Source organism: Corvus brachyrhynchos, unplaced genomic scaffold (assembly GCF_000691975.1).
Source record: "Corvus brachyrhynchos isolate BGI_N302 unplaced genomic scaffold, ASM69197v1 scaffold65, whole genome shotgun sequence".
Taxonomy (NCBI): domain Eukaryota; kingdom Metazoa; phylum Chordata; class Aves; order Passeriformes; family Corvidae; genus Corvus; species Corvus brachyrhynchos.
The window spans coordinates 558,566-571,996 of NW_008238365.1; the positions used below are offsets into that span (position 1 = coordinate 558,566).

Sequence of the window (13,431 nt, forward strand, 5' to 3'; positions counted from 1 at the left end):
AGCTTCTGTGGTACAGAATTCCAGAGCAGTTAAACCTGGAGAGCAGAGGGGCAGTGCCTGGGCTGCAGAGATGAGGGGCTTTTAGGCTCAAAGGAAAAAAAAAAACCCGCATGAAAAATGTGCACCTGAGACAAACACTGGCATGAAAGAACAGCTACAGACAAAGTGTGCAGGGTGAAATGTGAGCTTCCTTCCTTTATCTGGGGGTAAGCGCTTCTCCAAGGGCAAGAGAGAAGGTTTTGGATGGAGGGACCTCGGGATGTGCAGAGGTCACTGCCCCATGGCCTGGGCAATATTCTACATGAACTGGGCAGCCTAAGAGGGCAAGGCTTGGTAGTGCCAAGACATGAAAATATCTGCGAGACATAAAACAAAGTAATGTTAAAAACAGTTTGAAAATTAACTCCTAAGAACTAGGTAATAGTTCTAATATTCTCCTAATAAATTAACTCCTAAGAACTAGGTAACAATCTCCAGAGCTGGTCTTCAACCTTGCCTGTGGATCCAGGCTTTGGTACCCAAGTCACCTAAAAACATCCAGGTTTAATTAAGCAGGTGGGTATGGGTGGCTTTGCCGCTGTGAGCGGGGCCCCTCTGCATTGCTGACACAACGTGAGGGACCCCCAGAGGAAGAGCAGCGCTTTAGCTGTTAATCAGGCTCCCAGATTATCAGTTTAAATGAGTTAAAAGTGAACTACACATCCCCCTTTCCTGGCTGTTGGGACATGAGTTGAAACAGGACCATGAAAATCAAGTAACTCGTGAAGCGACTTTCACCTCCAAAGATACGTAAATTTTATGAATTCCAGCAATAAAGTCATTTCCCAGCAAAGAAGGGTTCTGCCAGCACAGCAGCATTTTCTGAGTGTGTTATTCAGCAGCTCCAAAGATACGTAAATTTTATGAATTCCAGCAATAAAGTCATTTCCCAGCAAAGAAGGGTTCTGCCAGCACAGCAGCATTTTCTGAGTGTGTTATGCAGCAGGACTGAGCTGCTCAGAAGGGAAACTCCTGCAAGGGGAAGGAGAAAACACGGACTGGAATGGGTGAGCCCCAGCAGCTCACCAGTGGGGAGCTGGTTTCCTCCCATCAAATTCTCTCTCGAGATGTCAAGCACCAAGGCACCGTGGGTTAATTAAACCTAAAGGACACCTCCAGCTCTGATACCCCCAAACCAGGGGAAAAGGAAATCCCTGCATCTCCCTACAGGTTGTTTTCAGGGCAGCCGTAGCAGAGAAGCCTTTAAAAACAATAAAACCTCCTGGAAATAATGGAGACCTGCTGCCGTCAGTGGGTTCTGGATGAAGCCCAAGAGCAGAAGGCCTGGGAGGTTTTATTTGCCTCCCACGGAGCATCAGGAGGAGACCTGGAAAGCCACGGCAGCAGCGGGAGAAGGGCTCTCCCCTTCCCTGCTCCCGCCAGCACAGCCAGGGAGCCGAGACAGGAGGTGAGGCTCGGGCGCAGGGCTCTGCCAACTCAAGGAAACGTCAGGGTCTGGAGAATTTCCTCACGTGTTTCCAATGTGTTTTTTATGCATTTTATTGCTCATCTGCCATGCAGATCAAAAACGCTGGAGGGATTCCAACTATTTCACACAGAATCTCACACTCCAGGCTGGCTGCAGCCCCAAAGCCTGAGTTTCTTCACTTGAAATACTGCCCAGTGTTATTTTGGGATGTGACCTGATAGCGGAAGCCCACGGGGACCCTGGAACGAGAGCGGCTCCAGCTGCGATTGGATGACATACCTGGCCGGTGCCAGCGCGGGGCTGTCGGTGCTGCTGACAAACAGGGACTCGGCCCCAACGCCTCCTTTTCACACCACAACAAAACCATGCCTGAACTCACACGATTTGGTACCCAGAGGAGGGGGCAGGGGAGTTCATCCCTCGCAGGGAAAGGGTTGCAAGTCCTGGCATGACCAGCACAAGGAGCCGAGTGGCTTGTGCTGGAAGCAGCCGGGATTCTTTTATCTGGCAGCAGGAACCACCACCCCTCTCTCTGATACAGCTCATTTGTTAAACAAACAGAGAGATGAAACAACGAGAAATACTTAAGATCAAGGTAACAAAATCCCAGAGGAGCAGAGAGACTCAAGGCTCTGTGTCGGCCCATCCCCCTGATCTGGAAGAGCAGGAAGACTGACCAGAAAGCAAATGGAATTTCTGAGCAGGGACTGCAGCCTCCCCTGCCCATCCCCAGCCTCAGTCCTTCCACGTGGGAAGAAGGAATGATCTCCGCACGATCGGATCACCAGACAGTACCCAAGGAAATTATGGTCTGAGATGAGCATGCGGTGGAGCTTATAAATTCTGTAAGGCCAGTTGTTTCCATAAGATGCTCACAAGCAAGACCAGAGAACAATGGCTGAATTTACTCTCCAGTTCTTTCTGAAAGGGAAAAAGCCTCTTCCTTCCTTCTAATTGAAATACCCACTTTCTATTACAAGCTCCTTTTTCTGTGCAGTTGCTTTTCCACTTACTCAAGAACTACCAACATTTAAAAATCACAAGCTTGTCCTTTTCTTCCCCTTTATTTCCACACCCAAAATACCTCAATCCTCTCCATCACAACAATCACACAGCTGACTGGCAGGATCTCCCTGCTATTTTAGGGACATGGATAGACTTGTTCCTCCTTTGGCAGCACAGACAACTGAATCCTGCATCTCATGCTCCACAAAACACTCTCTCCTGGAGACTTCCCCGTGCTCCATTCAAGCACGCCCACAGTGACAGAAGGCTCTGGAGGCCCTGCAGCCCCAGTGCCTTCCTGCTGTGCCCCTTGCAGGTTGCTCCCCCAGCAGAAACCAGAAGCTGGAGCTTAGGACCAAGTTCAGCTCCAGTGGAAACCCAGTTGCTACTTTTCATCCAGAGAGATTTATCATCCAGTGTCTCCAAAGCTGATAAATCAAGAGTCAGAACAGAGATCTTCCAAGTCCTGTCCTATCCCAAAAACACACAACTCGGACCAGGGATGACCATCATTCCCCTTGCTCTGCTCTTCTACCACCAGTTACTGTGGAGAGGAACGCGAGTCCATCTTTCCAGCACCAAAAGCACCTTCTGGAGCATTCCTGGTGTGAGGATGGGCTGGACAAGACACAAAGGGGAGGAGGAAGGACACGTGCAGTGTGTCTTTCCCATAAAACCTCTCACCATGTCCAGAACCTTTCTGGAGACCCTGCAAGTGGAAGACCCTGGTCACCCTCTGTCCCTGAGTGCTCCGTCCCGTCATACTTTGGGAGGAGTGGGAGAGAAACTAAACCCACGGATTTTGAAGCTGCCAGTTTACCTGCCCCTGATTTTATGCTCGTATTTGTGTGGGAAATACGTCCATCCACATTCCCAGGATGACTGAAGACGAATCAAATACATCCAAAGCCCAGCAACACGAGTCGGTGACCCCTGGCCAGGCTCGGCTTCCTCCACCTCCACTGCCACGTGGCTCTTGCCCACCACTCTCCGAGGAGCTGAGGAGCCCGGTTTTAGTTCAACAAGGAAGGATAACTTTTTCCTGGCGTAAGAAACTGGGAATGCTCAGAAGGAAGCTCACTGTCACACCAGCACGGGCTGCACACTGCATTTCCATGCTTTAGGAAAGCTCTGTGAATTCATGGCCTTTCCCCTTCTCTTAGGTCCTCCTTCCAAACGGGATAAGACCAGCAGTCAGAAGGAACAAAGGGATTTATTTGCAATGAAGTCACTGGGATTGGCCCCTCACCCACCACTCTCCGAGGAGCTGAGGAGCCCGGTTTTAGTTCAACAAGGAAGGATAACTTTTTCCTGGCGTAAGAAACTGGGAATGCTCAGAAGGAAGCTCACTGTCACACCAGCACGGGCTGCACACTGCATTTCCATGCTTTAGGAAAGCTCTGTGAATTCATGGCCTTTCCCCTTCTCTTAGGTCCTCCTTCCAAACGGGATAAGACCAGCAGTCAGAAGGAACAAAGGGATTTATTTGCAATGAAGTCACTGGGATTGGCCCCTCAGATACATCCCTGGAAGCTCAACCTCTGATCTGAGCATGATGATGACGTGCGGGCAACTAGAAATCAGACAGTTCTTGAGTTCAGCAAGAGAAAAAACATCAAGATCCTGGTACCAAACTGAGTGTGCCATAAGGACCTGGGAGTCCTCACGTGCCACTCACTCATCCCCGCAGTCCTTAGGGAGAGGAAGGAAGTGCCAGACTTAACTACTTCAAGGGGAAAACACCTGCCCACTAAAACAAACACCAGTGAGGTAACAGCAGCAAGGCTTCAGCCTCTGCTACAGAGTCCATATTCCCTTCCCTTCCAAGGAGTTTTAGCTCCTCTCAGGCAGCAGCGCTGACAATTACAAACCTAAGATGGGGACTGGAACATGCCAGAGAGATTCGTGCAGTTTCCTTGCTCAAAAAAGAAGCTGAAAAGCTCATTCTTCCAGGCTGGCTCCAGACAAACTGGGAGAAGCTGCTGGCTCGAGCTGCACTGCAGGGAAGGGAGCCTTCGGAGAGGAGGCTGGCAGGAGGAGGGGCTCGGTGCCACACGAGAAATTTTACTCTGATTGCAAAAATAAGCTGCTGTTCTAATCCAGCTCAGTAAATCTAGGTGAGTCTGGTCGGCTGGCAGAGAGCAGGCACAGAATGGAGCAGGGAGGAGGACAGAGGGAAGTGCTGCTGGCTCTGCCACATTCCTGCACCGGGAGCCTTGCGGAACAGCCGGCGCTGCTACCGCAGCAGCCATTGATTTTTCAGAGGTCGATACTCCACTCCCACAGATCTCCTCGGCAGGAGCTTTAATCACATCTCCTGCTCCTACCCTGTGCCACCCCTCCTTCTCTTCCCCCTCCAAATAAAATAAAATAAAGTAAAATAAAATAAAATAAAATAAATTTAAAAAAAAAACGAGGGCGAGGGGACTTTCCTCCCCCTCCAAGCATGGAGCAGACGAACAAATCTCATCTCCTCAGTCTTTGGAGAGCAGAGATTCAGAGCTGTAGTTGCAGCACAAAGTAGAGAAGGAGTAACATGATTCATCCACAGAACAAGATGTCGCTGGAGGGAGAACCCGCCATGTGGAAGGGCAGCATTCCCACCCGGAGAGTGCTGGGCTCTTCCGCAGGACCCTGGGAGATGCAAAAGCCAAACCCCACACAAGAGTTTCCATTTAACCCTTTGGGGGCTGCTCATCTGATGAAAAATACTCCCAGCTTTAGATAAACATTGGTACAACATCAAACATCCAAGGCAGCAGGGAACTGCGGAATTTTCCCAGACAGAGCGGTATCACTCCAGCTGTCCCAGAAGCTGTCCCGTCCATCCAGCAGTGCTGCCACACGAAAGGTGAAACCTCCAGCTCCTACAGCAACACTGACCCCAAAACAAGCTGCAGGAAAGAGACAGGAGGATCCTGGGCACAGGACAAAGCAACACGGCAGCAGCACCAGAGGATGCTCTCACAGGATTTCTGACGTTGTGGGGATGCAGGGATCTACAAGTCGATCCCGTCAATGGGAAAGGCTGGTTTGGAAAAAGCAGCTGCAGGAGGGAAATGAGTGCAGGCCCCAGCTGACAGACCTGTTTATTCAAAGAGCTTTTGTTTTCCTTCTGCAGGACTTTAGGTCTCCTCATCCAAGTCTGAAGACAAATTCCAGCTCACACAAAACACAGAATCATGGAGGAGGCAGGAAGTCCCCCTTCCACTGCCAGCCAGGAGGATATTCCCATTCCCCAGCTTCTCTGGAAGGCGCTTTCCAGGCTCATGTTCCACACAACGAGACTCCAAAGCATTTAGTCATCCCAGCATGTGATTGTGCCACCGTGCCAACCACGCCAGCCAGGGTGGGCAAAGGGAAGCAGCAAAGGCAGGAGGCTGAAATTATTACAAAAATAAAAAGGCCCCTGCTCAGACAGTACTTTGGATTTTAAGATAAATCAGCTTTTAGTATTCTCATCAGCCTCTGAAACAATTAACAGTGACGGGACCATTTTCTAAAAAAGCAGGAGAAAGATTTTAGGATGGAACAAGATTTCTAAGGTCTCAGGCATTTGCAAGCGTGGTGAATCCCGTGGTCCTTTCCCTGGAAGGTGTCCCTGGCCATGGCAGGGGGGTGGAACTGGATGATCTTTAGGGTCCCTTCCAACCCAACCCATTTTGTGATCCTGGGCTGATTGTAGGATCTGGCAGCTCCTTCCCAAACTCCGTGCTACCTGTGGGAAGGCAGCGATGGCCCCTTGGCACTGGGGCATCTCCAGAGAAACCATTTCCATCCAGAGCTGTCTGCAGTGCCACCCCAGGCCTGGGGGTGCTGCTCCGGGTGGGATGGGGAGACTGGAGACACGTTTGGAGAGAATCAAGGAACTGCTCCTCTCTCCTGGCTCAGAGCGGTGAGCAGGCACGGGAAATGGTAACATATCCATGGAAACCTGGCCCAGGCCAGGCGCTGACGTGGGCCCGGTGCTGCCCTCGGGGTCAGGGCGCCAGAACAGTCCATTCCTGGAGATGTCACTTCTTGTCAGTTCAGGAAATTAAATCTTTTTTTTTATTTCCTTAAATAGAGGCTTCTACTTTACAGATTCAAAATCGTAATAAAAGCCAATCATACAGCTCCTCCCATTACCAGGACTGGTTTGGGATCCTGGCATGTGGACCCATCCCAGCCCATGGGAGCAGCTGAGCCTTGGGCCCCTGCCATGCCCCACACGTGGGCACCATGTGGAAGGAGTTTTCCCCATGGCATTTATGATCCCACATGTCTCAAGACAAGTCAATCCAGCGTGCCAGAAGCACAGTAAGAGGGTAATGATTCCTGTGGAGCGAGAGTTCAGGTGTGGTGGTGTTTAAAGCACCACAGGGTTAAACACCCTCAGTTATCCCTGCAACTGCTCCACGCAGCAGAGGAAGGTCACACCAACAGAGCCCCTCCCTCCCAGCACGGTGGGTTCACCCTCTGGCAGGGCTCAGCTGTGAAGGAAAGGGCAGAGGAGGAGGATCAAACATCCAACATCAGACTCACAAGAGGCTTCCACACCTTTTAAAGGGTCTCCAATGGCGCCAAGTCAGCAGCAAAAAAGGAAGTGAAAGCCTGATTTCCCTGCCCTAGCCCACGAGCTGCTCGGAGAGCAGAGGGTCGCCCTCCACGGCAGCTCTGGCGCAGGAGCGGCTCTGGATCCTGCGGCAGCGCAGGGACACGTGTGGCAGAGCACGGAGCACTGCCCGGGATCCCAGACCAGAACTGGTCACCCTGCAGCAATTTCCTGCTCCAGCACTGACCTGCCTCACCACCGTGGCTGGGCCTGAACGAACCAGAGCCCGTCCTGGGCTGGGGGAGCTCCGGCCCCGCGCTGGGTCCTCGGCTCCGCTTCCTGCGGGGTCTGGCCCTGGCAGCGCTGCGAGGCGAGGGAAGGGCTGGGGTTTGGGGAATGTGAGCGAGGCGCAGGCAGGAAGCTGAGCTGAGCTGCTCTCGACCAGAATAGAAACAGGAAACGAGCCCGGCATCGAGCACAGCGCAGCTCCCGCGGCTCCGGCAGCGGCTCCCAGGGGATGGATGCTCGGTGCGGAGAAGGGGACGAGCTCCCGGGGTGGGGAGTTCCCCCCGGCACAGGGTGGGATTAGCTCCCTTCAAACCCTGAGGAAGGGGTGGGAGGAGAGAATTGCCACATGGACACACAGCAAAGCTGCCCTGGGGCAGGTCCGAGGTGTGAAAGGTGTCAGCGGAGCGGCTGGAAGGTCAGGGTGGCTCTGAGCAGCGTTCCACACTCTGCACAGTTAACAAAATATAAACACTTGGGAAAAAAAGGCACAACCTTCTCAAGGAACCATGCAGAGATGGTGGGCACAGTCACACAACAAGAAAACCTCGGGCAGAGGAGCACTGAACAAGGAACAACACATTTCTAACTCCCGCTACCACCACAGCTTGGGATAAAAACCTTCGGATCGGCACAAACTGGAATGCAGGGCTCTGCACTGCCAGTGCTTCAGGTGCTCCTGGGGGAAGCCTCGGGGTGCTGGTGGCTTTATCTGCATATCCACTGTGCTGCCCTGCTTTGAAATGCACACACTGCTAATCCCTCTCCTAAGGCAAGCAATAAGACAAGCTCAAAAGGCCAAATACAAACCAAACAGAAGCAGGAAGTCCCATATGGAAAGAGAAAAAAGGAGAGGGGAAAAAAAAAAAAAAAAGGTTTGAAGTGACCAGCAGATTCAACTATAAAAGGTTCTTTTTCCCTGCCCCCTGAAAAAGTTGTCAAAATTATTCATTTTAAAGTGAAATTTTAAGGAAACAGGCTGCCTCCCCTCCCTCTATGGCAGCTCTGACAGTTTTTTGCTGCATTTCAGCCTGTTGCATTGATTATTTCCAGGTCAGGGGACGCAGCTGACAGAGCTCAACTTTATTCCACTTCAAGCACTCCCAGAGCAGCTGAAATGACCAGTTGGAAAGAATGGAAAATCCAAGCAGTGCTTCCTGACAACCTCCAGTGTCCAAACGCAGTAACTGCTTGACTCAGGGAGAGATAATCAAACCAAAACCACCCCACAGCTGCTGGGGACATTCACTGACAAGATTCTTCTGCCAAAGCTCTGCAGCCTCATTCCTCTCCCCTCCCAACAAAACCAAAGTTTCTTAAATCCACACTGCAAAGACCCAAGGCCAGAATCCACAACCAGAAGTTAAACATGGATCAGGAATGTTTTCAGCTGGTTGTAATCCTTTCTGCCATTGATAAGACACTTTTCAGATCAAAATTCAGAGATGAACCAAAGTGAGACATCACTGAATAAACAAAATAGTTTCCCAATAGTGCAAAATACTGAGGTTAAAACTATTCCCACTCTACAACAAGATGAAAATAAACTGCCCAGAACAGGGAGGGAGTTTCTCCCTCAGGCTCACTGTACACTGACCAAACTAAGGACATTCTGGGGTGGGAATTCCAAAGTTTTTGCCCCAACTGCCCAGTTTGCTGCCACAAAAATTCAAACATAACCTTGCTGTGTCAGGACCTCCAAAACCCTGCCAGAATCCATCCTCCTGTTTATAAATGCCTTTTGGGGCCAACCTGGAAGCTCAAACAGCAGAGATGCCAGCTTCTGTGGCTGGGGAGGGATGAACAGCCTGGTGGGAGCCACTGCCTCATGCTCCACATCCATCCCAAAGACATCAGGAACTCCTTCAAGGCAGCCCATGAGACAGAGACTGGGACAAGGTAAAACCTGTCCCATGTTCCATAATGGAGAAAATCCCTCCCAACAAACCCTGAACTCCAAAGAACTCTGCAGCAGAGCTGATCTGCAATCCACACCCAAATGGATGTTCCAACAACCAATTTGCTTCCCCCAGAGCTGCTACCAGCAGCTTCCATGGCTGCACAGAAGGAAGTTATTACCTGGAAATTTTTGACTCCTTCAGCCTCAAAATCCAAGACTCAAAAGTTAAAGGCACTGAATAAACTGGATACGACTCTCCAGGAAGAAATTTTGCTAAGGAGAAGAAACTTGGGAATCTCCTGGGAGAAACAGATTTATCCCAAGGATTACTATTCCTCTATTACACCCAGACACAAAAGACTACACTTCACTTCTCCTGTGCAATTGCAATCTAAGTTTAGTTTGGCTGCAATCGTGATGGAGATTCCCTTGGGAAGCAGTGAATTTTACAGAGAAATTCCTCACCTTGCCTGCTACAGGAAGGGAGAGCAGCCAGGACACTCACAGGGATGCAGAGCTCTTTAAAAGGCACCAGGGAGTCCCGGTTAGCTCAGGAGAAAAGTTCAGTTAATGACACAACAATCCTGACTGGAAAGGGATCCTGAAGGCCCCACCCAGAACGATCCATAGGACATTCCTCAGGCAGATCCCAAAAAAGCCACAGGAGCTGAACAACTTGACAGTGTCCCTGCCAGGAGATCAGCACCTCCTGAAAGGGTGATGGATCAGCCAAAGAAATATTCCCCCTTTATTGCTTCGAATTCCAACATGAACACTGATGCACAACATCAACGTGTAAAGGCCCAGGACCGAGTACACAAATTTAACACCTCTCAAGAACCTAAAAAGCAGGAACCTCCTTTTCCTGCTGGGGCTGATCTGTGTTTAATTGAAGATGATGCATGGCATGCTTTGCCCCAATTCCAGGATACCCAGTGAGCTATTCCACCCACCCACCACCACCCAGGCTTGGGAAAGGGCTCAGGACTCCGTAACAAAATTAAAAGCCCACAAACAAACTCTGCTCCTCTAAGTCATCCATAATGGCAAAACAGGGATCTGGGAATCCTCCTGAGCAGGATAAAACTTTCTCAACTAGACAGACTGAGCAATATCAGGAAGATAAAAAGAAATTGATAGTGCCCTTCCATGGAGCTCTTGTGTTCCTGAGCATCCCCAGGCCAAACTCCGTGCAGGAGAATGATCACTGCAAACTGAAACAAGAAGTTGGCTGCCAGTATCCCAAAGATCCTGCCTTTCAACACCCCACAGCATCCCTGTCTGAGGCCTTTCTCAGCTGGTGCTGCTCTTGCCCTACAGGATCCCAACGAGACAACAAGGAATTATGAAAGAGGTGCAAGGGAGTCTCCTTTTTTTAATTTTTTGCCTGCTAAGGAAGAGAAAAGGCCAAAACCACACCAGGGTTGGGTAAGCTAAAGACTGCTTGATTTCTTAAATGCAAATTATTTGGTGGTAAAGCCAGGAAAACCAGATATTCCCTTGTTTCTAGGTTCCTCCACTCTTGCAGCTGAGATGGATTTCTTTTCTTAGACTTCCTTCGGGAGAAGGGACAACTTGAAAAGGGCCAAATATATTTAACCACAAGGTATAAAACAAACTCCCACTTGGTGCTGAGAAGGAGCCACTTCTGCAAAGCCTAGTTACTAATGCCTATAATCCGAGTCAGAGGGATCAGTAGGATTCAGGAAGGCTCCATCAGCAGTGCCTCTGAAAGGACTTCCCACCGTTCTGAGCTGCAGCAATTTCTTCAATTACTTCAGTGGCTTCACTTCTCCTGTGCTGCTTGCCAGAAGATGGGTCACATGGAAGAACTTGTGGAGAGGCAGAGTGGAAAGAAACATGCTATTTAAAAAGATTTTTTCTTCCCCAGGCCTCAGAACAAATTAAATCTTTGTAATCAGGGTCCAAAAGGGAAAAAAAAAAAAAAAAAAAAAAAAAAAAAAGAGGAGGAACGAAAAAAGCAACAACCCACAACTACTCCCATTAGGTGGTCAGAACCAGAATCACTTTGTATTTTGGGTGACAATTTGTACCCACGATCCGAAGGCATTATTTCAAGGGGCTCATAACAAAGCTGTTCTCATTGCTGGAAGCAAAAATAACTCAGTTCTACACACAGCTCACTCCTCTGGCCAATCCAGCTGCAGCTCCCAGCACTGACTTAGCCAGTGGCTAAAGAAAAAAATAAAAGCTCACTCACTTCCTACTGGTTAGAACAAAAGTTACCAGCAAAATCAGAACTCAGCAGCTCCAAACTTTTCTTCCAAGCCAGAGGCACAGACCAGCTTGTGCAAACTAACATAAACTTTCAATCTTTTTCTGCTTTCTTGATGTTTGAACACAAAATTAAACTACTCTGGCCCAACACCTGCTGGAACACTGGGCACTAACCTCATCCCCAACTGGTCACTGCACATCCAGCAAGCAGATTTAGGATGCCAAAGAAAATATAATTCTCCATCTGCCAAGGAAGGAGCTACATGGGACTGATCTTCCTCACTCCAGGTACCAATCAATTTGTCTTTTCCACCAACTGTTCAGTCAGACTGGATCTGAGAAGCTTAAATCAGCAGCATAAGGATCCAGTGAGACAGAAAGGCAGTGGTGCTCCAGTGCCAACCACCAGTGTCACAGTGGGACAAGGAACAGGAAAATAAGGCAAAAATAAGGATTTTCCCTGGAGGTCAGGGCCTGTTCTGACAGCAGTCAGGTACCTCAGACATGGCACACAGAGAGCTCACAGAATGAACTGCTCTAGGTAGAACCTGCAGACCAGAGCACTCAGGGTTAAACTTTCCTCTCAAATCCATTACTTTTGTAAATTACATTCAATCTCCAGTGGGAAGCCAGAAGCTAATGACTTAGTAAAAAGCACAGGCAGCCTCCACCATTCCCATTTCCACGTGGAATACTACCAGTGCTCATTTCTCCTGCTGTGCTCCTGATTGCCCTCGGCCCAGGCCCCACTCACCGGCAGGCTGGAAGGTCTGGACTGAAGATTCAAGTTCATGTCTTCTTGCCCTTTACTGGAAGCCATTGAGGGAGCAGAGGATGCCTGGGACCCAAATGAGTCTTGAGATAACTCCTGAAACATCAAGAAACACACACAAAAAAAATCACAAATGGGAATACAATGAAGCCTCTGTTGGAATGACTCTGGGATGTTCTCACATTGTGGAAGATTTATGTCCCCTTGGTGACATTTGCCCAAAACAGGAGGTGAGAGCCAGGACTCAAAGCCAGCACACACAAACACTGCCCAGCTGCTGCTCGGAGCTGGGAGTACAGGTCTCAGGCCATGACAGAACAGCCATTCTCAGCTTTCCCTTATCACAGATCCCAGAGATCGCAGCCTGTCCTGGATCTGCCCGCTCTGCTTCATCACCTTCACCATCTCACCCTCGCTCCAAGTACCTCGTTACACAAACGAGGCAAGTCAAGTAAAACCTTCCACTTCTCAAAAGCTGCCCTGGATGCGTTGCAGCGTTTGCTGAAAGCTCCCAGCCAGCTTTGTTTCTCCTCCCCAAAGCCAAGTTTTACACTTAAGAGCAAACTCTTCCCTTACCCTCCACGTGTGGCTCTGCAAACTGTGCTAAACCAAGGACCTCTGGGAGCACCTGGAGAACCCCTAGAGAGCAGCATGAAAACCATTCCATTATGGAATCCTCTACACTGATAAAGAATCACTGAGATTGGAAAAAACCTCCAAGGCCATCAAGTCCAACCTGTGTCCAATCCCCATCTTTTGTCACCAGCCCAGAGCCCTGAGTGCCACGTCCAGTCCTTCCTTGGACACCTCCAGGGCTGGGGACTCCAAACCCCCCTGGGCAGCCCCTACCAACGCCTGACCAGCCTTTCCTTGAAGAAACTCCTCCTGAATTGCCAGCCAGCAGCATTTTCTCAATGATAGCCTTTAAAGCTGCAATATTAGCCCGGCTTTGCTGGTTACCACATCTGCGAGCCACAGGAGAAGTCCCCAGGTTTGACCATTTTGTCCCACCCACTTTGCTGCGTGCAGTTCAACCGATTTCAACGCACGAAACAGAAGATGTGCCCCAATATTTTTTGGAAAGGGCTTTGAGAAGGAAGCAGAGCAGGAGGCAGCCTACCTGAGGCGGGGGGAAGCGTTGCTGGGAGTAGGCCGAGGGCTGCTGCGGCGGCTGCGCCGGGGGGTACGACGAGGAGGGCTGGGACAGGGCCGAGGGCGCTGCGGGCTGC

General features: G+C 50.0%; 1 protein-coding gene across 1 annotated transcript in view; it reads right to left on the reverse strand.

The window, feature by feature from the left end:
• Positions 1–13,431, reverse strand: part of ARID1A (AT-rich interaction domain 1A) — a 34,725-nt gene that overhangs the window by 20,142 nt on the left and 1,152 nt on the right. Inside the window, exons 3-4 of the mRNA XM_008635147.2 lie at positions 13,323–13,427; positions 12,185–12,298 (exon numbers count right to left, since the gene is read on the reverse strand). Coding sequence (XP_008633369.1) covers positions 12,185–12,298; positions 13,323–13,427 — 219 coding nt within the window. The remainder of the gene's footprint in view (positions 1–12,184; positions 12,299–13,322; positions 13,428–13,431) is intronic.